This window comes from Xyrauchen texanus, chromosome 16 (assembly GCF_025860055.1).
Source record: "Xyrauchen texanus isolate HMW12.3.18 chromosome 16, RBS_HiC_50CHRs, whole genome shotgun sequence".
Taxonomy (NCBI): Eukaryota; Metazoa; Chordata; class Actinopteri; order Cypriniformes; family Catostomidae; genus Xyrauchen; species Xyrauchen texanus.
In genome coordinates this window covers 39,223,273-39,247,470 of record NC_068291.1, presented here as the reverse complement: position 1 = coordinate 39,247,470, position 24,198 = coordinate 39,223,273, and the positions used below count along the sequence as shown (strand labels likewise).

Below are 24,198 nucleotides of genomic sequence, written 5' to 3'. Positions count from 1 at the left end.
ATTTGTGTATCATTGATATGGTTTATGGTTCTTCAAGTTATTAAACAAAATGAATATATATATATATATTCATTATTTTTATTTTTTTTAAATAAAGAAAAATGACAAATTGTTTTTTTTAAATAAAGAAAAAGGAATATGGGAGGAATATATATATATATTCCTCCCATATTCCTTTTTTTTATTTTGTTTTTTAATATTTGTCATTTTTCTTTATTTAAAAAAAACTAAAATAATAATCTTTACTAAATGTACTGTTACTTTAATCCCCTAGGCGTTGATTATCTCTTTTTCTGTTCTGCAAACTGTGTGTTTGTTTGTGCTGCCATCATTTGGTCCTTACTAGAATGTTCAAATGTTTCGTATAAATGTGAAAGTTATTACCTTGTTAATGTTTGCAGATTAATAATACATTTGAGAAATGTTGTAATATGAACTTGTTTTTTTATTTTTATTTTTTTTATTTTATCTGACTATCTAATCAAGAATTGAAAAAGACCGGATTTTACTGGTTCACCAAGAGTTAAAGGAATATTCTGGGTTCAAAACAAGTTAAGCTCAGTGACAGCATTTGTGGCATAATGTTGATAACAACAAAAAATAATATCGAATTGTCCCTCCGTTTCTTTAAAATAAGCAAAAATCGAAGTTACAGAGAGACACTTTCAATAGAAGTAAAGGGGGTCAATTTCTGAAGGGTTTCAAGGCAGAAATGTGAAGCTTAGAATTGTATTAAAGCACTTATATTCTTCTGTTAAAACTTGTGTATTATTTGAGCTGTAAAGTTGTTTAAATCTTATTTGTTTATGGTAATTGTAGGGTCTTGGGGTTTACTGCATTACACCATATGTCAGCGAAGTTGTAAAATTGGACATGAGTAACGTTGCGCAGAAAAGTTTAGAAAGTGATTTTATCACACTTAAATCATGTTAACACGAATAGTGTCTACATCTTGTGGCTATACTTTTGAAACAGTGAGCGCTTTAGCTTTTATGCATTGGCCCCATACACTTTCATTGTAAGTGCCTCAATATAACCCAGATTTTTTATTTTTTTATAAGAAAAGGAGGAACGGGTCGAATCAATTTTTTTGTGGCAATCAACATTATGCCACGAATGCTGTAAAATGAGCTCAACTTGTATTGAACCCAGAATATTCCTTTAATTTTGTAAGCATGTTGAGGTCTCAACACTTCATAACTCAGCTAAAAATATAAAGGCTAATATTTGTATCTGCTCATTACCAAAACTGAACAAAAATCACTTCATTTAATTTAAATCTTAAACCTATATTATGCTATTTTTTGCATTTATCTATTTAAAGATTTTGATGGATTTTAATAAGGCTTTAATTTATAATTTTTTAAAAATGTATTATTATTATTATTATTATTACTAAGATTGTTCTTTAAATCATTTAGTTATGGTAATGAGCTTTAATTAGGACTCTTGTTTGTTGCGAAAGTGCCGATGTGAATCAGTGGCTATCTCTCTCCCGTTCTCCTTGGATCACATGTCCTTCAGATCTTGACCGCTTTTAGCAAAGGTAATAAATAATTCAGCTGTTATGTTTCTGATTTGCAAGTGCATTTACTATATAAACCATTTTTATTAAAAAACCTTTTAAATATATTTTCTTGGGTTTTCTGCGTTATAACGGTGCATGTGAGATCATTCTAATGGCTAATCTAGCTACTTATCACAGAATGAGCTGAGGCCTCATAAATACTGGTAATAATAAATATTTATTTTATTTTAAATGTACTGTAGCGAATGCTGTATTTTAACAGTTGTGCTAATTACGTTAAGTTTATATTTTGTTTTTATAATAATAATCTCATCCGCAGCATCTCACTATGGCAGCTCAGGTCACTGAATCAGACCAGATCAAACAGGTAATTGAAGCCTTACAAACATAAAACACAATTGCGGTCTAATGATAGTTCAATAATTCAATCACATTCAGTGACAGTTCAGTTTTCAATGTTTGTGTCTTGCAGTTCAAAGAATTCCTGGGCACATACAACAAACTAACAGAAAACTGTTTCATGGACTGTGTTAAAGATTTCACAACAAGAGAAGTCAAACCAGAGGAGGTGTGTTGTGCACTTTATGTTGTGGTGGACATTTTCCTGAAAGCGCTCCAAACAAATATCTTTATTATAAGAAGGACATGTACCTGTTTGTCTGTGTTAATGTTCATTAATCCCTTTCCAGATCACATGCTCTGAGAGCTGCTTGCAAAAGTATCTGAAGATGACACAGAGGATTTCCATGCGCTTTCAGGAGTACCACATCCAGCAGAATGAGGCATTGGCTGCTAAAGCTGGCTTGTTGGCACAGCCCCGATAATCATAGGCTATTCGTATGGACTCCATACCATTACACCAAGCTCTCTCTATTCCAGTGTGGAGAAGGGCTCGCCAAAGTGGACCAGAGGAAGGCAGAGGACGTCACACAGGTGACAGCGGGACATCTTCTGATCTCCGTTGGCTCACAGATAACTAGATTGTTAGGATGTCGTTTCTCTGAAGGACAGATACTGCAGCGTTGACCGAAATACTGGTCTTATGCAAAACACGAACGATATTGTTTGTTTTTATTGTAGCATGATACATAGTAAAACTTAAAACGGTAAACTCTATTTTTTTCCCCAGTCCTATATTTAATTTGGCTCAAGAAATAAAACAAAATGCTTGAGCATGAACTCTGATATTTTTAGGACCATTCATTTTTTTTCATTTTCATTCATCAAAGACATTTATTTGATAATTATGCACATCCACATTACATCATTACTGCAAAAAGCACAAAGGCAGCATACAAGTAATCCATAAGACTCCAATGGTTTAATCCATGTCTTCTGAAATGATCTGGTAGATATTGGGTGAGAAAAGAACAAAATGTAAAAAAAATTCACAAATCTTGGCATTTACAATTTTCTTGGCGATCATGATTTCAAGCTTAATTACACTTCATAGTGCCATCTAGTGCTCTGTACATGCATTAAGCACCATGAAGTGTAATCGAGTTTGAAATGATCGTGGCTAGAGACTGCAATGGCAAGATGTTACATTTTAGTCTGTTCTCACCCAAAACTGATTGGAATCACTTTAGAAGATATTGATTAAGCCACTGGAGTCTTATGGATAACTTTTATGGTGCCTTTGGGCTTTGTAGAGTTTCAAAGTTCCGGACCCCATTCACTTGCACTGTGTTGACCTACAGAGTTCAGATATTTTTCTAAAAATCTTAATTGGTGTTCTGAAGAAGAAAGTCATACACATCGGTGATGGAATGAGGGTGAATAAATGATGAGATAATTTCTATTTTGGTTGAATTAACCCTTTAAAACTAATAAAGACATCCCTCACATGAATATTTCAAAACTTTATTAGAAATGAAAGACCTCTTATTTTACATTAATATACAATGGCTTTGCTCAGGAACCTAATGCCTTTATTTCTTCATCCAGAAATCTGTAAATAAACTGAAGTCACAGGAAAGCAAGTTTTCACAATTTCATCGCATCAGTGAATGAATCACTGCCTACAGCATAAAATGTTCAACATAGTCATGGGTTCATCACTCTAGACAGCTTGAAGTTCCTAAATTGTTGATTATATACACATTCTAATGATGTGCTAATGCTCCTATCAACTTGACATAGAAAAGGTAAATTAATATACAAAGATGTACGGTTTAAAAAATAATATAAATCATTTTTACAGTTTTGGAAGATTATTTACAAAATGATCAATCAGTTTGAAACCCCTGGGCTTACCATACTCATCCCAACTGAATTATTCAACTGGTCAAGAACTAAGAAAAACATGAAAATAAGAATAAATGTTTAAACTGTAACAAAGAAAGTACCAGGAAATCTGAGAAAGAGTTGGGGAAACAAAGGTCACAATTTTGTGTTATATAAAGGTCTTGGGAATACTCAAGCTTTTTGGGCCCAAATGTAAAATCTAAAGGGGGAGGAGCTGTTATACTGCACAGTAGTTACCCAATTGTGACATCACATTCAAATGCTCAAAACACCCCCACAAAATTCTATTCCTTCTAACCCACCATCTGAAGCAAAAGTGGGAGGATTGTGTGATTCTCATCTTGAAAAAAAAAATAATAATAATGCTTTCCAAGGACTGAATAAATATATTTAACAAGTTGCAAGATAATACCTTTATTTTACACAAAAATTTCAGCACTAGAAATCTTTCATTAAATAACTTCACGGCTGCGATATATACTTTGAAATTTTCCATACTAAAATAAAAACTCTGCAATTACATATAAAAAAGACAAAATGCATCTTGCAAAGGAAATTAGTCCACTGAAAACAAGTTGTGTTCCACTGTAAACATTTTCATCGTTCAGATTTTTTCATTTTCCATTTTCTTAAAAATACAAAAAAATAGGTTTTGCATAATTCTGTGCTAGCACACTTAAAGTGGAAGACACCAGCTGCGGTTTTCAGTAAACTACATTCCCTTTTGCAATTGACTTTGTCTCACTTTTCCAAAATAGGGCACTCTGCTGTAACACATGTACTTTGGCAGTTCTGATGGAGCAAGTGCACAAAAATTGACCTTTCTTTGAATAACCATGTTCAGCTGCTTAAGTGACCATTACCTATGGATCTTAGACAATGTTCTTACCATGTTCTGATAGAGGAACATACAATTGATTGACTACTGCATCAAAATTCAGTCCATGCAGCACAGATGCTGCAAGAAGGGGTTTCTGGGGAAGGAAGTGGAAAGTGCTGTTGTTTTCTTTCTGGATGGATAAATCTTTAAGCTTTGATTTCATAGATTACATTCAACCCTCAAGTAGAGTCCTTTCCCTGGTGCTGATAGTGGTAGCGACAGCAAGCGAGAGGAGGCAGGATCAGTTTACAAAGTGCAGAAGGTGGAATGGCCACTAGGAAACAGAGACATGGAGGCGGGAAGTCGAGTGCTATTGGCTGCTTGCTCTGGCTCATCAGTATGCATGTCTCCAAGGAGGCAGCGGGTTGCTGAGAAGGCAAATGTGGGGCAGGGTGGGGCACAGGCGTGGCATCACCTACACTCGACGGCAACAGTGTTCCGAGTCGGGGAAGCTGACGATGGACTCATGCCAGTGTCGGACGAGCCAGATGATGTGGACGCTGTGGTGTGGGACACTGTTAATCAGAGTTTAAAAAGGTCAGAGGTAGATTCACAATGATTTGGTTGAGAAACCAAAACAAACGGTACATTACCACTGTTGTCAAATATATCTTTAATGCTCGTCACATTGGACAAATATGACCCCAGTGACATCTTGGGTATAAGTCAATGTGACATCAGCTGAGGGGATTAAAGGGGATTTTTAAATCACCACTCCATGTCCGTTCAGCCATTCTAATTTACACACAAAAGCTTTTGATCTATGTTGGCAATGTTTTTCTGTTTTTATTTTTATAATAATAATAAAATGGTATCTGTCTGTCATGGTAATGCAAAAGAGCTTATGGACAAAAATAAATAAATAAATGTAAATTGATAAAAGATGCAAAATATGGCTACAAAACGTATAAAGTTCTGGCATTGTACCTTCTCTTTCCTTCTTTTTTAACCTTTTCCGCCTCCTGTCGATGGATGCCACCTCAGACTTGAGTGACATGTAGTACTTCCTGATTTCCTGTAGCTTCTCTTGCAAGAATGAAATTCTCTCAGCACTTGACATGGTGTCCAGCTCAGCTGTGAAAACCAGAAGCAGAAACCAGTCAGAAAAACATGAAAAGTTTCAAGCAATTTCAGCAATAACTGCATGGATCCATGATAATCACATGAAGTGTACAAATAGATATTTGGGCAATGTTCATGGAATTTTCAGAGTCAGTGTATCTTTCATTTGCATAATTCTGTATATAAATCAATATACAAAATTATAATAATTTTTTTCCAATGCTTGCCCACTTTGAGATTGAGATAAACAGACACAAACTAACTTTTTATTAACGGAAGTATACAGAATTAACTGAAGTATACTGTGAGAATAAAATGTATAGATGGGGGAGACTCACTTTGGAAAGCTTTTCAGCAAGTCATACATCATATTTTGAAAGTCACCATTCACTTTTCATTGCATCTTTTTACCATAGAGTGAATGTCAACTGTGTCTGAGGTTATAATCAGGGTTGCTGCAGATTTAAGCAACCTGAACATATAAAATGAATACCCTATCCCCATACCAAAACAAACCTACACAATCTCAAAATAAATCTTGTATCACAGACTCTTACTTAGACAGGGGCACACATTCAACATGGCCTTACATTGTTTATCAGTAAAACAGGGTAGGCTAAATGCAAGTTTCAAATCCTCAAGACATGTTTTCCACATTTATATCACATTAAACATTGATAAAAATTAAATACAAATTACAGGTCGACCGATATTGATATTGGATGGTTGCTGAAGCTGAAGGCAATTAATCTGCCAACAGTTTGGTACCAATTGGTAGCCTATATTTAATGTTCATAGTCTTTCTTCCTGTGATGGGGAGGGTCAGACAGAGGCAACTAGAGTCCATATTGAATTAAATTCCAGATGCAGTTTATGGTGCAACCAAAATACCAATAACCAGGGGAAAAAATATATCTGATTCATAACAGGGAACTTTTATCTTTAAAGGCTGAAATACACCAGGGACTCTTATTTTGAAATGTTTGCGCTTCACTGTTTCCAGCTGCTCATTCAAACAGAAGGGCAATAAACGTGCACTCCAACAATCTACAATGTATTACAATATAAACAATTTATGGAAATTACAATGAAAATTGTAATTATCAACATTACATCATCAAGAGTTGACCATTATTGATCACTTGTCATAAAAATCTGATATGGCCTAACGATTGTGATCTGCTCCACAACAGCTGGAAAAACTCATAAGCCCTGCGTGCTTGGAGAAAATACAACAGTGCCACGTTTTCACTCTAAAGAACGCAGCACATGTATTTATTTAATTAGATCGTATTCTTTTGAAGTTTGATAATCACATAAGGTCGTATCAGGATTCCAGTCTTTGCGGCCCCAAATTTAAGACTTCTTTCAAATTATATTAAAGACTTTTTATTAAATTCTTAAATTTTGGAAAACTGAATTTAAGACATTAAGATTTTAAGGATCTGCAGGAACCCAGACAATTCTGCCCAACATCTCCTTTGGTGTACCATTAAAAAAGAAAGAAAAGGGAAGTAATTTAGGTTTGGTACAACATGATAGTGAGTAAGTGACAATTTTCATTTTTGGGTGAACTATCCAATTAAATAAAACAAAACATCCAAAGAACTTCTACTATGGTGGATTTAGTCAATAAGCCGCAAGCTGCTTTATAATACTGGTAAACTGGGGAGACTCAGACTAAAGTACATGTTAAAACATATGCAGTTAGCAGCATGAAGAACCTCAACCTAATTGTGTCAATTTAACTATCAAAACTTTTTAAACTCACAGAGCTGGCAGGACCACTTATTTGAGCGGGGGGAAGGGATGGACTGCTTCTCTTTGTGCTTGTCTTTCTCCAGGTCTTTACTGCTGGGAGAAACCATTCCAGGTGATCGAGAAAGCTTCTGGCTCTTAGGTATGCTGGAGTGCTTGACTGGGGTTAGCTTATTCGAGCCGTCCATGGCAGAGAGATCCTCACTGTCACTACTGTGACCTGGGAAACATATACAGAGAGAGACAGTTAATAATAATAAATAATTGGCATGGGCATTTTTAATAGAGTACTCTAACCCACAAACAAAAATGTCTACATAAGACCATCACATATTTCAAATGTTATTATTCAGAAAAACAAGGGGTGAAATTTAGATTTTTATAAAATGCACTATGCCGTGTTCAGTGATTTATCACACATAATGGTTTGATAAGCTTAAGAGTTTCTTGTACCGCTTCGCATTTTCTTTCCACCATAAAATCAAACCTTGCTATTGTTTGCATGACTCCAATAACATCAGAAAATCAAGAGCAGAATTCAATAAGAATCAAAATAAGTATTTCTAGTTCTGCAATAGGCTTTACTTTAAAAAGTGCAGATGCCATCATATCTTCTCTCATCCAACAGCTCAACGACACACATCCCCAGTACCCACCAGTGGACTCAATTGTAACTGCGAGATATGGTGAAAGCACAGAGGGAAAGCACAGTTTTTAGCACTGCTCATGGCAGGCAAATGCACAGAGAAAAATTATTTCACCATATTCGCGTAGTGTTTAATAGTCGACTAGCTGGTGCAGAACAAGTACTCAATTACTCAATAACCCGTGTACATCCTTAAAAGAACACATTCATTGCACCTGCAGCAGACAAATGCAAGTGTCATTCTGTGCATGAAAAGTTTTGGTGGTATATCCAAAGAGAAAAACTTAACTTCACTTAACCCAGTCAAGCTGATATTTTCTCGATATGTTACCTAGTTACAGTGGTAAACAGCTGACTTGTACTCACATGTAATGACGCAATCGGACCACAGTTAAAACCCAAATAATATGACGTGAACAAAGACCAGCACGGACAAGGGGAGGAAAGACAACCCGGGTTTAGTCCAAGCAATCAAACAAAGGGTGAAAGCACCCTTATTGGGTGCAACAACTATATACAGTTCTGTGCAAAATCTTCACTAAAGTATTTGTCTTAAGATGGTTATTGATATCATCAGATTTAGTGTGTCAATAAGAAATATAAATGTTAGACTCCCAAACATTACTTTTGCAAATAGAAAAGATTAGAATAGAAGAACAGGGAGCCCTACAACAGATGTCATGGCCCCCACAAAACATCGTGTCTGTCTGAGTTACATTAAATGACAGAAGCAAATGAGACAGCCTAAATAGATAGAAGAACTGTGGAGAATTCTCCAAGAAGCTTGGAACATCCTATCTGCCCACAACCAAGAACAACTGTGTCCAGGTGTACCAAGGAGAATTGGGGCTGTTTTGAGGCAAAATTGGTGACACCAAATATTGATTTAGCTTTTTTTATGTTTATGACATTAAGTGATAAATGAAAATTATTTATGACAATATTTTTGAAGTCATCTTCACTATGCAACATTTTTCATTAGTGCCTAAAACTTTTGCACAGTACCGTGTGTTAGAAAAAAATAAAAATAATATAAATATATTTTGTTTATTTTTTTGTCCATTTTATTAAGTCATTTGAACAAAATCCCAACCCCAAGTATGAAAAATAATAGTAGAAAAGAGTAGTAATTATAAATGGTAAAAAATATATAAGTTAATATGATCAAATTGAATGCGTGACAATTGGAGCATGGGTTAATCAGACAGCCAAGAGAAGTGTGACATCACATGATATCAGTCAAGTTAGCGAAACCATTCTCTTGTATCATCATCTTTGACCCCGTTCTTGTTTAAGAAACCTTAAATTTTTCACATTTCTATTTACATTTTCACACACATAAAAAGGTGAAATTTTCTAAATATAGTTCTAACTTTCAGACAGGCTGATAATGTTTTGGTACGACACTTACCTGCTCCATTCTTATCCGTTTTACAAACAGTGCTTGAACGTTTTTGGCTACGTTTTTGCTTCTTGGCCGATGAGCCAGTAGTGCAGTCCAATATCCTTTTCTGACCTGAAAATTCAGATTGGTAATAAAACATAAGAATACTAGGCAGAACAAGGATGATTAAGCACAAACAAAACCAAAATAAGATTCTGACTGACCTCTGTCCTTTCCATCTCGCTCCTGCAATGAGATGCTGGAGTTGCTCGAACTACCACTGGCATCAAAGCTATGCGTTGATTCGTTCTCCCCAAGACCCTCTTGTGATTCAGCCACACTGTCAACCTCGATGGTGGTGTCGCTTTCACTCTTAGTGCTGTGGGATTCGTCCGGGCTGGGGGCAGAACATGGGGAAGAGAGACGTGGAGGTCCTACTGCAGCCAGAACATAAGGAAGGTGGTCAGAAGGCTCAAGAGGCTGAGCTTTCACTTCCTTCATCATCATCAGTAACTCTTCACCAGATGGCTTGTCCTTCTCCTCGGGATCATCAAGGTCCACTTCATGGCAGACCAGTGCTTCTGGGCCGATTTGAGGCATCATCTCCTCGTTTGTGACCATTGTAGAATCCTCCAGCCCTGTACACAGAGGTTCCACGCTGACATGCACCTCTCTGGTGAGAGCAGGCATCTCAGACTTCATCTCAAGATCGTTGCCTGGAGATGATAATGTTGGGGTAGGATGTTCTTCAGGTTTCTGTGCTGGCTCAGGGCTCCTCTCCACCTCAGATTTATTTTGCAATGGTGACGTTTTCAATGGAGATAGCATTTTAGGTTCTTCTTTTCTGTCTGCACAAACTTTCTTTTCTGGCGTTTGCGGTTCAGTGGCTTTGCGCTTAACTGCGGTGCTTCGTTTCTGAGGGACGATGTCCTCTGTAGCAGAGTCTGTATCTGAACCAGCTGTCTCCTCATGTATTCTCTCTGTGGGAGTGCTATGCAATGTTTCCTGGGGTTTCTTCACAGGCTGTGGAGGTGTGGAGGGTTCCTCTGTGGAGGTGTGATTATCAGTGGAAAGTGTTTGTGAGAGAGTGTCTGACCCTGGTTCTCTCAGACAAGGCTTCTTTGCTCTTGATTTTGGAGATCCATCATCAGACTCAGGAAACAGGGATGTGTCTTCCTTAAGTTTTTCACACTTCTGGAAGTTGGGCATCTCTTGAGGGCTGTTGGGAGATTCAGGTTCAGGCTGTGCAGGTTCTGCCATTGGACTCTCCTCCTGGAGCTCCTCTTCTGCCTCTTGTTTTGCTGTCGGGGTTGGATCTGTATCTTCCGTCCACTCCGGCTTTTTCTCGGGAGAGTCCTCACATTCACTATCATCTGAGGAGTTCCCTGAATCTGAGAAGAATAAAAAAAATAAATACAAAATTATACAATTTTCACCATTAAGTCCTGCTTATCTAGGAAATAGATATTACATACTAATTGGCAACTTCCATTCATTTTGGCAAATTGGCATTTGCTTAGAATATTCACAGATTTTTCATGGAAAAAATCAAAGATATAGTTTTTTTTTTAAATAGTTCTTTGCCAATTATATTTTACAAGAGCTCTTCGATCCATTTTTGTAGAAAAACTCATTGTGTTAAATACAACATTTTATGATAAGTTTTAATTATGGTACATTGATTGTATTGTTTATTTGTGTATTATGGTTACAATATGTCACCCAACCAGTGCTTTTCAAACACTTTGCAAATCAGTATAATGGAACCATTAAAAAGAAACTAGTTCAAAAGAATGATTCTTCCTTGATTAAAATATCACCACTACAGCATTTGAAAAGCTAATAAACACGCAAGTTAAAACATCATACATTTACAGCTAAAAGTAGGGACGCACCGAAATTTCGGCCGCCGAAAATTTTCGGCCGAAAATGGCACTTTCGGTTTTCGGCCGAAAGAGAAAAAAGGCCGAAAATATGAGCCGAAAATAAATACCTCCTCGCCCCGCCCCTCAGTGCTCAGATTTCAATCTGGATCGATCTAGCCCTTATCACAGCGCTACCAAACAAAGGCCGATCATGTCAGCGGTGTGGAAATTCTTCAAAGTTTCTGATAATGACATCAAATTTGCGATCTGCAGTGTTTATTCAGCAGAACTTTCAAGATATATATATACAGAATACAGCAAGAGATTCTACAGGAAAATGTCACAACTAGCGCAGCTACAACACAACTTGAGACGTCTAGCTGAACTACGCCAGAAGCGACAATCTCCTTGACTACGGGCGCATAAACAAAGACCGCTTTCCTTTGCTTGCGCGGATTGCGCACAGGTATTTATCTGCCCAAGCAGATAGTGAGAAACTGTTCAGTGCAGCATCTCATGTTCTTGATGAGCTTTCTGACAGGAAAGACTGTCAGAAAATTTAGCAACTTTTGTTCTTGAAGAGAAACCTGTCACTTGTACTTAAATAGAAAGCGGTCCAATATGATGTGTATAGCAATTACATTACACTTGTTCTTCACTTGAGGATACATCTGTCGTTTACAGTTGAGGTTGGATTTAGTTCAATTACTGCTGTTTTGCACTGTTGTTTTGCACAATCATTTTCACTTAAAGTGTACATACGTTTACATAAACAGAATAGAGCACTGATCTATATATATATAATTATATATTATAGTTATATATAGATCAGTGGAATAGAGGCCCTCTGCCATTCTGTGTTCTGCCTGTTGTTTTAATTAAAATTACTGTTGCATATTTAAACTTTTTTAAAGATGTTAGCTAAGTTCATTTCTTGACTGTTGTTTTGCATATAATAGTTTTCTAAAACTTTACATTATTTGGATAATTGTTAATAAAATCTGTAAAATTTGATTTTTACAGAACTGAAAGAAGAATAATATTTAATATAGTTTTAATATATTTTTTGTCCAATTTTGGTGTGCTACTTTCAATAAAAGTGTGATTTATTTTATTGGTTTGTAGTTTTTCAATTCAGATTAATTAAATTCATGAAATTAATGAAAAAGTATAAAATTAATACAATTATACACAAAATTTTTTTTTTTTAAATAGGTAAAAATTTCGGTTTCGGTTTTCGGCCAAGTGCATCCTGGATTTTCGGTTTCGGCCCAGAATTTTCATTTCGGTGCATCCCTAGCTAAAAGCTATGATAGTTTATCTTGGACATACCATTAGACCCTCTGTCAGAATCATACATTCCAGAAGTTCTTCTTGTGCGTCGGCGAGGGGTAACTGTCCAGACATATTTAATAGTAGGTTACAATATTAACATTAATCAATGAAAAGCTAGGCAAAAAGCAACTGAATTCAAGTAATCTTAAACATTTTGCATGGCCAGTCTTACCATCTCCGTTTGGCAGGACAGAGGCATCACTGGGCCGTGAGTTCTTGCTGCTGGATCGGCCCTCACTGCTAGGTGTTTTGGACACACTGCGGGAAGTACTGGGAGGGGTGGACTTGAGTGGAGGACGACCTCTCCTTATCCCAAGTTTGGCCTGTTTATCCTCCTCTCCATCCTCTTTATTCTATGAAGAAGTCAAAAATAAAGAAAAAAAAAAAAATAATAATAATAATAATAATAATAATAATAATAAATATATATATATATATATATATATATATATATATATATATATATATATATATATATATATATATATATATATATATATTTTTTTAAAAGGAAATAGAATTTGTTTTCTTTTATTTATTTATATTTATATATATATAAATATAAATAAATACCGTACCCACTGTATAATATATATATATATACAGTGGGTACGGAAAGTATTCAGAACCCCTTAAATTTTTCACTCTTTGTTATAATGCAGCCATTTGCCAAAATCATTTAAGTTAATTTTTTTTCCTCATTATTGTACACACAGCACCCCATATTGACAGAACACAGAATTGTTGACATTTTTGCACATTTATTAAAAAATAAAAACTGAAATATCACATGGTCCTAAGTATTCAGACCCTTTGCTGTGACACTCATATATTTAACTCAGGTGCTGTCCATTTCCTCTGATCATCCTTGAGATGGTTCTACACCTTCAATTGAGTCCAGCTGTGTTTGATTATACTGATTGGACTTGATTAGGAAAGCCACACACATGTCTATATAAGACCTTACAGCTCACAGTGCATGTCAGAGCAAATGAGAATCATGAGGTCAAAGGAACTGCCTGAAGAGCTCAGAGACAGAATAGTGGCAAGGCACAGATCTGGCCAAGGTTACAAAAACATTTCTGCTGCCCTTAAGGTTCATAAGAGCACAGTGGCCTCCATAATCCTTAAATGGAAGACGTTTGGGACGACCAGAACCCTTCCTAGAGCTGGCTGTCCGGCCAAACTGAGCTATCGGGGGAGAAGAGCCCTGGTGAGAGAGGTAAAGAAGAACCCAAAGATCACTGTGGCTGAGCTCGAGAGATGCAGTCGGGAGGTGGGAGAAAGTTGTAGTAAGTCAACCATCACTGCAGCCATCCACCAGTCGGGGCTTTATGGCAGAGTGGCCCGACGGAAGCCTCTCCTCAGTGCAAGACACATGAAAGCCTGCATGGAGTTTGCTAAAAAACACCTGAAGGACTCCAAGATGGTGATGAGACCAAGATAGAACTTTTTGGCCTTAATTCTAAGCGGTATGTGTGGAGAAAACCAGGCACTGCTCATCACCTGTCCAATACAGTCTCAACAGTGAAGCATGGTGGTGGCAGCATCATGCTGTGGGGGTGTTTTTCAGCTGCAGGGACAGGACGACTGGTTGCAATCGAGGGAAAGATGAATGCGGCCAAGTACAGCGATATCCTTGATGAAAACCTTCTCCAGAGTGCTCTGGACCTCAGACTGGGCCGAAGGTTCACCTTCCAACAAGACAATGACCCTAAGCACACCGCTAAAATAACGAAGGAGTGGCTTCACAACAACTCCATGACTGTTCTTGAATGGCCCAGCCAGAGCCCTGACTTAAACCCAATTGAGCATCTCTGGAGAGACATGAAAATGGCTGTCCACCAACGTTTACCATCCAACCTGACAGAACTGGAGAGGATCTGCAAGGAGGAATGGCAGAGGATACCCAAATCCAGATGTGAAAAACTTGTTGCATCTTTCCCAAAAAGACTCATGGCTGTATTAGATCAAAAGGGTGCTTCTACTAAATACTGAAAAAAGGTCTGAATACTTAGGACCATGTGATATTTCAGTTTTTATTTTTTAATAAATGTGCAAAAATGTCAACAATTCTGTGTTTTTCTGTCAACATGGGGTGCTGTGTGTACAATAATGAGGAAAAAAAATGAACTTAAATGATTTTAGCAAATGGCTGCAATATAACAGAGTGAAAAATGTAAGGGGGTCTGAATATTTTCCGTACCCACTGTATATATATATAAGCACCACTCACCCTCACTTTTTTCTTTTGTTTTCTCTTTGTTCCACCCTTATCACCAGGCCATATTATTCGGTCAGCTTTCACCCACTCATCATATCTGTTAGAAACAAAATGCATTTAATAACAGCATGTGCATGTTGAACTTATATAATCCATTCAAACCTCATGATCCATTTAGCTCCTTTCAAAACAAATTGCCTGATGGGAAAAACAAACATACAAATTTGAAATATTCAAAACTCCAGAAATTATGTCTTGGAGACAACTGGATAAAGTAATTAAAATAAGGTGGAAAGAAGTGATCTTTTGAGAAATAAGCTGTTGTAAAGTCAAAAGATTTATTAACTGGAATCTAACATCAACAGGCTACAACTTGACAAACAAAGTTGAGAAAATTGGAGTAGAGGTTAATCAGACAGTCAAGAGAAGTGTGACATCACATGGAATCAGTCAAGTTAGTGAAACTATTCTCTAGTATCATCATCATCTCATTTTAGAAACCAGCAGATGAAAACAATATATTTTTAAACCTAGAATGTATAGGTAACATCACCCCCCTTAAATGCATAAGTGGTTAAAAAAATAAAAAAGACCCAGGTGAAATCTACTTATTTTCTCAAGAACAATTAGCTCCAATGATAATTTTATTATTAATGATACATTTTAGTAGTAATATAAACCATTTAAAATGTTAATACAGATACATACAATTTTTTTTAATTAAATTCTGACATTTTCACAAACATTGAAAATATTAGAATAAGTATGAGTTTTAGGTGACTGTAAAAAAGCCTGTATAACAGAAAAATGGGCAATTTCCATGTTTTGTGGTAAATTGTGGTAAACTCTACTCCCACAAAGGTTATTAGGGTCGTGCGGTATACTGGTACAAACGAAATATCCATCCATCCATCTTCAACCGCTTATCCGAAGTCGGCTGCTCCAGCAGGGGGCCCCAAACTTCCCTATCCCGAGCCACATTAACCAGCCCTGACTGGGGGACCCCGAGGCGTTCCCAGGCCAGTGTGGAGATGTAATCTCTCCACCAAATCCTGGGTCTTCCCCGAGGCCTCCTCCCAGCTGGACATGCCTGAAACACCTCCCTAGGGAGGCGGCTAGGTGGCATCCTTATCAGATGCCCAAACCACCTCAACTGACTCCTTTCGACACAAAGGAGCAGCGGCTCTACTCTGAGCTCCTCACGGATGACTGAGCTCCTCACCCTATCTCTAAGGGAGAAGCCCGCCACCCTTCTCAGGAAGCCCATTTCAGCCGTTTGTACTCGCAACCTAGTTCTTTCGGTCATGACCATAGGTGAGGGTAGGAACAAAAATTGACCGGTAGATCGAGAGCTTTGCCTTTCGGCTCAGCTCTCTTTTCGTGACAACGGTGCGATAGAGCAAGTGCAATACCGCCCCCGCTGCCCCGGCCAACCTCCCGCTCCATTGACCCCTCACTCGTTAACAAGACCCAGAGGTACTTCAACTCCTTCACTTGGGGCAATACCTCCTTCCCTACCTGGAGTATGCACTCCATTGGTTTCCTGCTAACGAAATATCATGATACCAAAAAATTTAAACCAGTACGATATCATCTTGTTAATTTCGGTACCATATCAAAGTATGCTGCCATTAGCAAAATGTAATATAATGTGAGAGTTTTCAGATGAAACCAAAAAGCATTTGAAAATGATAATAAAAAAAGCCTCTATATGGCCAATTGTGATCATTAAACAGCAGAAGGATGTCATAAAATTAAATAATACACAGTCACGTGCCCCAGTATGAATAAGCCCTAAAAAGAATAATCTCTGCCCCAGTATGAATAAGCCCTAAAAAGAATAATCTCTGCCCGGTCATCCTCCCTCCTCCCTCCCTCCCACACCCTCACTCACACACACACACACACACTCACTCACACACACACTTAATGCTTAATTTTCATGCAGTGTGTCCAATACCATCCATCTGCAGAGCCACAGATCAGTGTGTTGTGTATAAATGGCTGTGAACTCTAATAAACTTTCTCCTTTCAGCTTGCGAGTCACGGGAAGTTTGATATAATGAACCCTTCACAAACAGGAAGAACTTCAAAGATCTTCCAAAATAAAAGTCCAGTTGAAATGAGAGCTAAATTCAAATGACTGCGTAAAATTGAAGACAGAAAAATATTACCCCTGTATAAAAGTGTAATATTCAAAGCAGTCACAATAATATTCAGTTAAAATAATTTATTAGTATTATTATCTGTAACAAATATCACATAAGCAAGTGTAGTGTTGTCAAAGTACCAAAATTCCAGCAGTCAGTACCGAATCCCGATACCAGTGAAATTGTTCTCGACGCCAATTTCGATACCACAGCAAACGTCAAATGTCAATATGATAATGCTATTGAACACACCAGTTTCGTTTTTTTTTTTAAATTATTTTTTACATAGTTTAATAATTGAACATTAATTTCATCATAAAAATTGTCTATCAATTCTTAAAACTTCTAAAACATTTTCACTAGTGCCTAACATTTCTGCACAGGACGGTGTGTTAAAATAAAAATTATATAATATCAATTTTTTTGTCCATTTTATTAAGTCATTTGAACAAAATCCTAACCCCAAGTATGAAAAATACTAGTAGTAAACAGTAGTAATTATAAATGGTAAAAAATATATAAGCTAATATGATCAAATTGAATGCGTGACAATTGGAGCATGGGTTAATCAGACAGCCAAGAGAAGTGTGACATCACATGATATCAGTCAAGTTAGCGAAACCATTCTCTTGTATCATCATCTTTGACCCCGTTCTTGTGAAAATATAACTTTTCAACATGTCATTGCATATTTTTTTCCCCAAAATGTTATGTGTTATGTAAATGTCTTGCTTGTGATATTTTGATTATTTCTTACTACAAAGTGTTACTATACAGTTGTATTTTTATTCAATTTCAGGCATCTAGATTTTATTTTGAATCGTGCTTTGGATTATGACAAGTGATTTTGCTGGAAGCTTCACTTTTCCTGATAAACAGTTCATACCACGGCCCAGTGTGATCATTGAAGACTGTTAAATCTCATCTTTTTACACTGGCCTTCGAGTCTCAGAAATAAAATGTAGGAAACTGTTTTGGAGTGTTTGTATTTTAGATTACTGGTGCTTGTATATGTTGTAATTTTTTAATGTTATGTTTTCGATTTTATTACTGTGAAGCACTTTGGTCAATTCCATAGTTTTAAATACAATCTAAATAAAGCTGAGCTGAAAGCACAAATGCTGTGATTTTAATTATATAAATATAAACTCAATTTAAAAAAGTCAATTTTTCAGGACACTGAATTTTAAAAGAGAATTATTTAAAATCCAAATAACTTTACAGATCTTTATTGTAAAGGGTTTAACCTGTTGGTACGCAATTGCCCGCACGCGGTAGTGACGTCACTCTGCTTCCATTTAATTTTAATTCTATAAATGTAATTAATGTTAACAAATTATACATCTTTTCATAAGGTCTAAGGGTTCAACATTGATATCTGATCCAGAAACAGCAATTTAGTTATTTGTTCCAGGAGTACAAATAAAAACATGCAATATCAAAACAGGACTTCATACCTTTGTTATGAAAACGCGATTGCCAGATGAATCCAGTTCGCCACACTTGGGTCAATCGCATTAATTGAAAAACCTCCAATAGCACTTTATGTCCATAAAAGGGATACATCTGAAAAATATTGATATATTCTCCAATGTTCACATGAGATCTCGCCTGAAAGAATTACCCTTGACTCAGTATGCTTTTAGAGATTTTACAGAAGAAAGAAAAAGCTCACAGGAGCCTCATTTTTTGTTAGATCATCTTCAAATTTGAAACGTAACTTCTTTAGACTTGTGGCTTTGAGAACATTGTATTGCACCCCCAAAACATAATCCTGCCACCCCCATGCTTTACGGTTGGGATTGTATTCTTCGGCTTGCAAGCCTCACACTTTTTCCTCCAAACATAAGGACGTTCATTCTGGCCAAACAGTTACATTTCTGTTTCATCACACCAGAGGACATTTCTCCAAAAAGTAAGATCTTTGTCCCCATGTGCACTTGCAAACTCTAGTCTGGCTTTTTTATGGCAGTTTAGGAGCAGTGGCTTCTTTCAGGTTATGTCAATCTGGGACTCATTTGGATATAGATATTTGTCTACCCGTTTCCTCCAGCATCTTCACAAAGGTCCTTTGCTGTTGTTCTGGGATTGATTTGCACTTTTCGTACAAAACGACATTAATTTCTAAGAGACAGAATGCGTCTCCTTCCTGAGCAGTATGATGGCTGTATGGTCCAATGGTGTTTGCGTACTATTGTTTGTACAGATGAACATGGGAGCAATTTCTAAACGCATGAAGGTACCAAGGATGAACCAGACTTTTTTCTGAGGTCTTGGCCGATTTCTTTTGATTTTCCCCATTATGTCAAGCAAAGACATAGAAGTTTGAAGGTAGGTCTTAAAATACTTCCACAGATACACCTCAAATTGACTCCAATTGGCCTATCAGAAACTAATTGGCTAATTGCTTAACATCAACAATGTTTCAAATGCTTCCAAGCTGCTTAAAGGCACTTTTAACTTAGTGTATGTGACCCACTGGAATTGTGATATAGTCAATTAAAATTGAAACAATCTGTCTGAAAACAATTGTTACGTGTAATGCGCAACGTAGATGCCCTAAACATCTTGCCAAACTAAAATCTGTGGAGTGGTTAAAAAAAATATATATATTTTAGTGATGAAAATTCTGTCAATTTAACTAATATATATATATATATATATATATATATATATAAAAACATTTCACATGATAGAAGACACATTCACTGAGACTACCGATAGTGGCAGATCAAAAGACCACTTCATGTAAAAAATTGGTCAAAGTAGACGGTCATGCAATTTGACCCACATATGCATTCCAGGGTAGTAATCCCATCTCAAAGGCCAACAAATGTGTCACGCATCCACATCAACTCACCTCACGTTCCAGCCATAGTAATGCACCAGATAGAGAATCTCTCCATTATCTGTCTCTGTGTTCTTGATGTTAGCTTCGTAGATTTTCTGCGCTTTTCCCTTGCCGTATTTCACCTTGACTTTAGTGCCTGCCATAGAGTGCTCTGAGTCTTCACAGCCATCATCCCCTTCTCTTTCATCTCTGTCAAATGCAAATTCATAAATGGGGTTTCAACCAATTGAATACAGTAATGTATATAAGGAGTGCAGTGTCAGAGGACATATCATGAAAAGCACTTTCCTCACCGCAATAACAGTTTGATGCACTATGTAGACATATTCTAACATTTACAATGCAAAGCTCCCTCTTCAGTCAGACCATTTATGGAAAATGAGCTGCAAAAATACGTCATTCATAAATCATATCCGTATTGACATTAAAACCATGAACCCACATTTACATATCAACACGAATGCAGTATTCAACAAACTGACCCAGCCAGATGAATGTCAGGTCAGTGACATAGGTGTCTTAAAGGTTCAGCAGCAAAAATAGGCCGGTTAAAGTACAAGTTAAGGTTAATCGACAGCACTTGAGGCATAATATTGATTACCAGTACCACAAAAAATAAAACTCATCTCTCCTTTCTTGAAAAAAGGTAAAAAAATAATTTAAAAAAAAAGCAGAAATGTGAAGCTTATAATTTCATAAAGCACTTAAATAAATTTTTCTGTTAAAACGCATGTATTATTTGAGCTGTAAAATTTGTTGACTACGTCGTCATGGAAGTTTTAAAAATTGGCAATAACTTTACAAAGAAAAGGTTAGTAAGTGATGTTATGACACTAAAATGGTTTTAAAAACCTGTGCTGTTGGTCGATAAAAAAATGTATTCTGATTAATCGCATAATTGTTTGTAGTTAATCGTGATTAAATCACAGATTTTGAAAGTGCTGAAATTTGACCCTACCTACACCGGTCACAATGCATTTATTTCCATTTTAGGAAAAAAATAATTAACAATAGAATGCTTTATTTATCCAAACAAAGCCTTCCACATTATAAAAACTGCACTAAAATAGCAACAATTCAAGTAACACATTTCCCAAAATGTAAGTAGGAGTTTGACTAATTGAAAGAACTAGTCCCAACATAGGTTGCATATTCATTGTAATGCACATTAAATCTCAAACTCCCATCCTCCACAATAATAATTTGCCAGCAGACTGCGGCTATTCACTTTCCTATAGCAATCTTTAAGCCGCATTCATGATTCACATCAGGCCAAAAAGTCGCTTTGAAATCATCAAGAGCAGTGCTTGGAAACATAAGTCTCATTCTGCATTTTGGTGATATTTAAGACTTGAAGTGCTTCTGTGGTAATTAAAATGCACAAGTCCCATCTGGGCTTGTTTTGTACAACAAATAACATTAAGAGGTCTTTTCTCCATTTTATCACGGAAGCACTGTTGTGTGTGTAGGGATGTAATGGTTCTTGAAAAAAAAAAACCTGGATCGCCACTCACGGTTTGGTAAGCATTGGCACCGCAGTTCACCAAGTTTAATAAAGCATCTGGAGCACAAGGTTTGGCAAAAAAACATAGCGTCAAAATAGGCACGTGTCCAACCTCTGCTAATGCACCTGAATGGATCTGTAAATGCCTGTGTTTCACATGGGTCAACTTGATGACATCACAGTTCTGCACACATTGTGTGTGGTTGGAAAAGGCAAAGGCCAAACTGAGAAAATGAGCCGCTGATAGAGAAGCTCCCTGCATTTTCAAGTATCCTGTCTGGGAACATTTTCTTTTTGGTGACAATTACAAAAGCGATGGTCAAAAAACTTTTACTAAACGGGCACTATTTGCAGAAGTTGATCGACATGAGTGCCATATACTGATAACAGATCGATATCAGATTAATCACTTATGGCAATATAACCCGGAGAAAGACCACGGCAAACACAGAGCCGCAGGTGAGCCGAAACTGCACACACTACCTTCTGTTTTTAAACAGGCACTTAGTGCTAATTCAGACATGCATGAAACAATAACAAACACTTGTGGTGTTCATGCCACAAAGTCATGTTGCCCTACTCTGCTGATGAAGATGTGGGATAACAGTATATGATTAAAACACTCAAGGTGCAACATCCTGGACCCTTCTTTTATCCATGTAAATAGCAAGGTTATTCCTTCTATAGTGATGTACAGCTTCCGAATGTTGAATATATGTTGAATTTAGTTTGAAATGCACTTTATGTTAATGTATGTAGTGCAGGTATTAAGTTAAAATGTTGATTTAGTAATTAGATTTTTTTTTTTTTTTAATACATGGGACTTAAAGAAAATAAACCATGATTTTAAAACAATAATTCTGTAGTTTACAAAAAGTAACCATGGTTTTACTATATATTGTAACAATGACAGTAACCATGTTGATTTTGTGGTTACTATGACAATACTACAAATACCATGATTGAACTATGGTTACTGTAATAAACAATGATTTTTAGTAAGGGCAAACCTGTTGAAGTGTTTGTTCCTAAATACAGTATTCTTTGGATTTGTAAGTATTATTTTCTTTCTGAAAAGAGCAAACGCTGAACCGAACCAAACAGTGACCCTTAAACCAATATAAAAACAAACCATTTTATTTACTTCGATAACAACCCTCCCATCTCAATCACAGTCAACTAGCTAGCATGTTACAAGAGTAACGCCAATAGATTGTCTATGGGACAGCAGTGTTATGCCATTTAAGGCAACCCTTATACACTCTTCTTGGTAGAAGGGCTCTAGGGTGTGGGTGTTTGTGCGTCATTGTAATGACTCCGGGTGGACACATTACAAAGGTTCTGTCCTTCACACCAGTGTGTAACAATAGATGTGTTAATCGCAATTAAGAAAATTAACGCGTTAAGATTTTTAAATTAATCACATGCGTTAACGCATTATCACAGCTCTAGTTAAACACATATTGTTTAAGTCTTGTGGCTATACTTCTGAAACGGTGAGTAATATAACCAGGGATGTGCCAGACTAGATTTTAACATTTATGAATTGGCTCACTGCAACCTTGATTTGTGCTTTTAAAAGAAAAGGAATGACATGTCAAAATGTTTTGGTAATTAATATTATGCCACAAATGCTGTCAGTCAAGATGAACTAGTATTGAATGCAGAATATTCCTTTCAGGGTCAGAGAGATGGAGGGAAAATGTCCATGTAAAACTAAATTCTAACAATATTATAAGTGGACTTTGAGGTACAAAATTTTTTAAAAAAAAAATAAAAAAAGTGTAGAACATGATCCTTTAAAAGAAATGTGAACATTTAAGAAGCAGTTTAACTTGGAAACTACTAATTAAGTAACACCTTTGCTTCTGTTAAAACGCAGAGATTAATCAGACAGCCAAGAGAAGTGTGACATCACATGATATCAGTCAAGTTAGCGAAACCATTCTCTGGTATCATCATTTTTGATTCTGCTGCAATAACCAATTTACAGTTTATAATTTTTCTAAGAATATGCATTATAGATTTTAAATCAAACGTTCAAAAAGAGAAGCCCTCAAAGTTTAAAAGAGCTGTACCATAAATCATTTCATCAGGAAAAAAAAAGAAATTTAACAAAGCAACTGGTTAAAGGTATAGTTCACACAAAATTTAAATGTGTAAATTACTCATCTTATGTTGTTCCTACGCCATATGACTTTCATCCTTGAAAGATGTTAGGTAGTATGTTTTAGTCACCATTCAATTTAATTGCAAACTTTTTTTTTTCTCTCCATACAATGAAAGTTAACAGTGACTAGGTTCAGTTTTACTCGGTACAAGGGACCACACCGGTGTGAAAAGGGGGAAACTTTATGAATGGAACTTCCAATATAAAACACAATAGTCTAATAAATATAACAGCTTTAAATAAAGAATAGATGCCCAATGAGTAGTTTGCGAAATTACAACCCATGATAAATGAACCTAAATAATGCATTGAAAGCCAGACTTCTCAAATTACACAGGCAGCAAAGTGCACACACTGACAGAAGACGCTTAATTGCAGGTAGCAAATATAATGTGCATGGTGGGTAAATGCAAGACATCTCTGATTCGGAATGACACAAGAAATTCTGTTAAACACAAAGAAACGTGCTTGAAGAAACACGCTTTATTATAATTTTAAGAACAGATGACAGAAAAGCCATCTATGAGAATACCTGACACACTGTTTGTTCGGAGGAGAGCAGTCTCATAGAACAAGCATATGTAAAGGGTTATC

At 36.4% G+C, this 24,198-nt stretch overlaps 2 protein-coding genes and 4 non-coding genes across 9 annotated transcripts in view; 1 reads left to right on the top strand and 5 right to left on the bottom strand.

Moving 5' to 3' along the window:
- Positions 1-1,488: 1,488 nt before the first annotated feature.
- On the top strand, positions 1,489-3,383 carry LOC127656907 (mitochondrial import inner membrane translocase subunit Tim9). 2 transcript variants are annotated; one of them, XM_052145443.1, is made up of 4 exons: positions 1,489-1,546; positions 1,848-1,895; positions 2,001-2,096; positions 2,218-3,371. In XM_052145443.1, exons 2-4 carry the CDS (start codon positions 1,857-1,859, stop codon positions 2,350-2,352), a joined length of 270 nt encoding a protein of 89 aa, XP_052001403.1. In that variant the 5' UTR covers positions 1,489-1,546; positions 1,848-1,856; the 3' UTR covers positions 2,353-3,371. The 2 variants fall into 2 exon arrangements, with proteins under 2 accessions (XP_052001403.1, XP_052001404.1); XM_052145444.1 differs by lacking the exon at positions 1,489-1,546 and adding an exon at positions 1,627-1,731 and having other exon boundaries at positions 2,218-3,383.
- The window catches only part of LOC127656906 (AT-rich interactive domain-containing protein 4A-like), a 39,681-nt gene continuing 18,860 nt past the window's right edge, over positions 3,378-24,198 (bottom strand). For 2 of the 3 annotated variants that reach the window (XM_052145440.1, XM_052145441.1), the window contains exons 17-25: positions 19,940-20,119; positions 14,942-15,026; positions 12,878-13,058; positions 12,703-12,765; positions 9,730-10,896; positions 9,533-9,637; positions 7,489-7,695; positions 5,583-5,729; positions 3,378-5,170 (exon numbers count right to left, since the gene is read on the bottom strand). In XM_052145440.1, coding sequence (XP_052001400.1) covers positions 5,067-5,170; positions 5,583-5,729; positions 7,489-7,695; positions 9,533-9,637; positions 9,730-10,896; positions 12,703-12,765; positions 12,878-13,058; positions 14,942-15,026; positions 19,940-20,119 — 2,239 coding nt within the window. In that variant the 3' untranslated portion in view covers positions 3,378-5,066. The remainder of the gene's footprint in view (positions 5,171-5,582; positions 5,730-7,488; positions 7,696-9,532; positions 9,638-9,729; positions 10,897-12,702; positions 12,766-12,877; positions 13,059-14,941; positions 15,027-19,939; positions 20,120-24,198) is intronic. The other variant, XM_052145442.1, reaches the window with a different exon arrangement.
- LOC127657437 (small nucleolar RNA SNORD53/SNORD92) lies at positions 9,318-9,399 on the bottom strand. The gene has a single exon (XR_007972286.1). It is a non-coding gene; the product is annotated as a small nucleolar RNA SNORD53/SNORD92 (small nucleolar RNA).
- LOC127657440 (small nucleolar RNA SNORD53/SNORD92) lies at positions 15,337-15,421 on the bottom strand. Its single transcript, XR_007972289.1, has one exon. It is a non-coding gene; the product is annotated as a small nucleolar RNA SNORD53/SNORD92 (small nucleolar RNA).
- Positions 17,644-17,725, bottom strand: LOC127657436 (small nucleolar RNA SNORD53/SNORD92). The gene has a single exon (XR_007972285.1). It is a non-coding gene; the product is annotated as a small nucleolar RNA SNORD53/SNORD92 (small nucleolar RNA).
- Positions 23,320-23,401, bottom strand: LOC127657435 (small nucleolar RNA SNORD53/SNORD92). The gene has a single exon (XR_007972284.1). It is a non-coding gene; the product is annotated as a small nucleolar RNA SNORD53/SNORD92 (small nucleolar RNA).

Excerpts from the sequence above, each read along its gene's own strand:
- LOC127656907 (XM_052145444.1), top strand. The coding sequence starts at position 1,857 with ATGGCAGCTCAGGTCACTGAATCAGACCAGATCAAACAG. Across the intron at positions 1,896-2,000 it reads AATCAGACCAGATCAAACAG|TTCAAAGAATTCCTGGGCAC; the intron begins GTAATTGAAGCC and ends TGTGTCTTGCAG. Across the intron at positions 2,097-2,217 it reads GAGAAGTCAAACCAGAGGAG|ATCACATGCTCTGAGAGCTG; the intron begins GTGTGTTGTGCA and ends ATCCCTTTCCAG.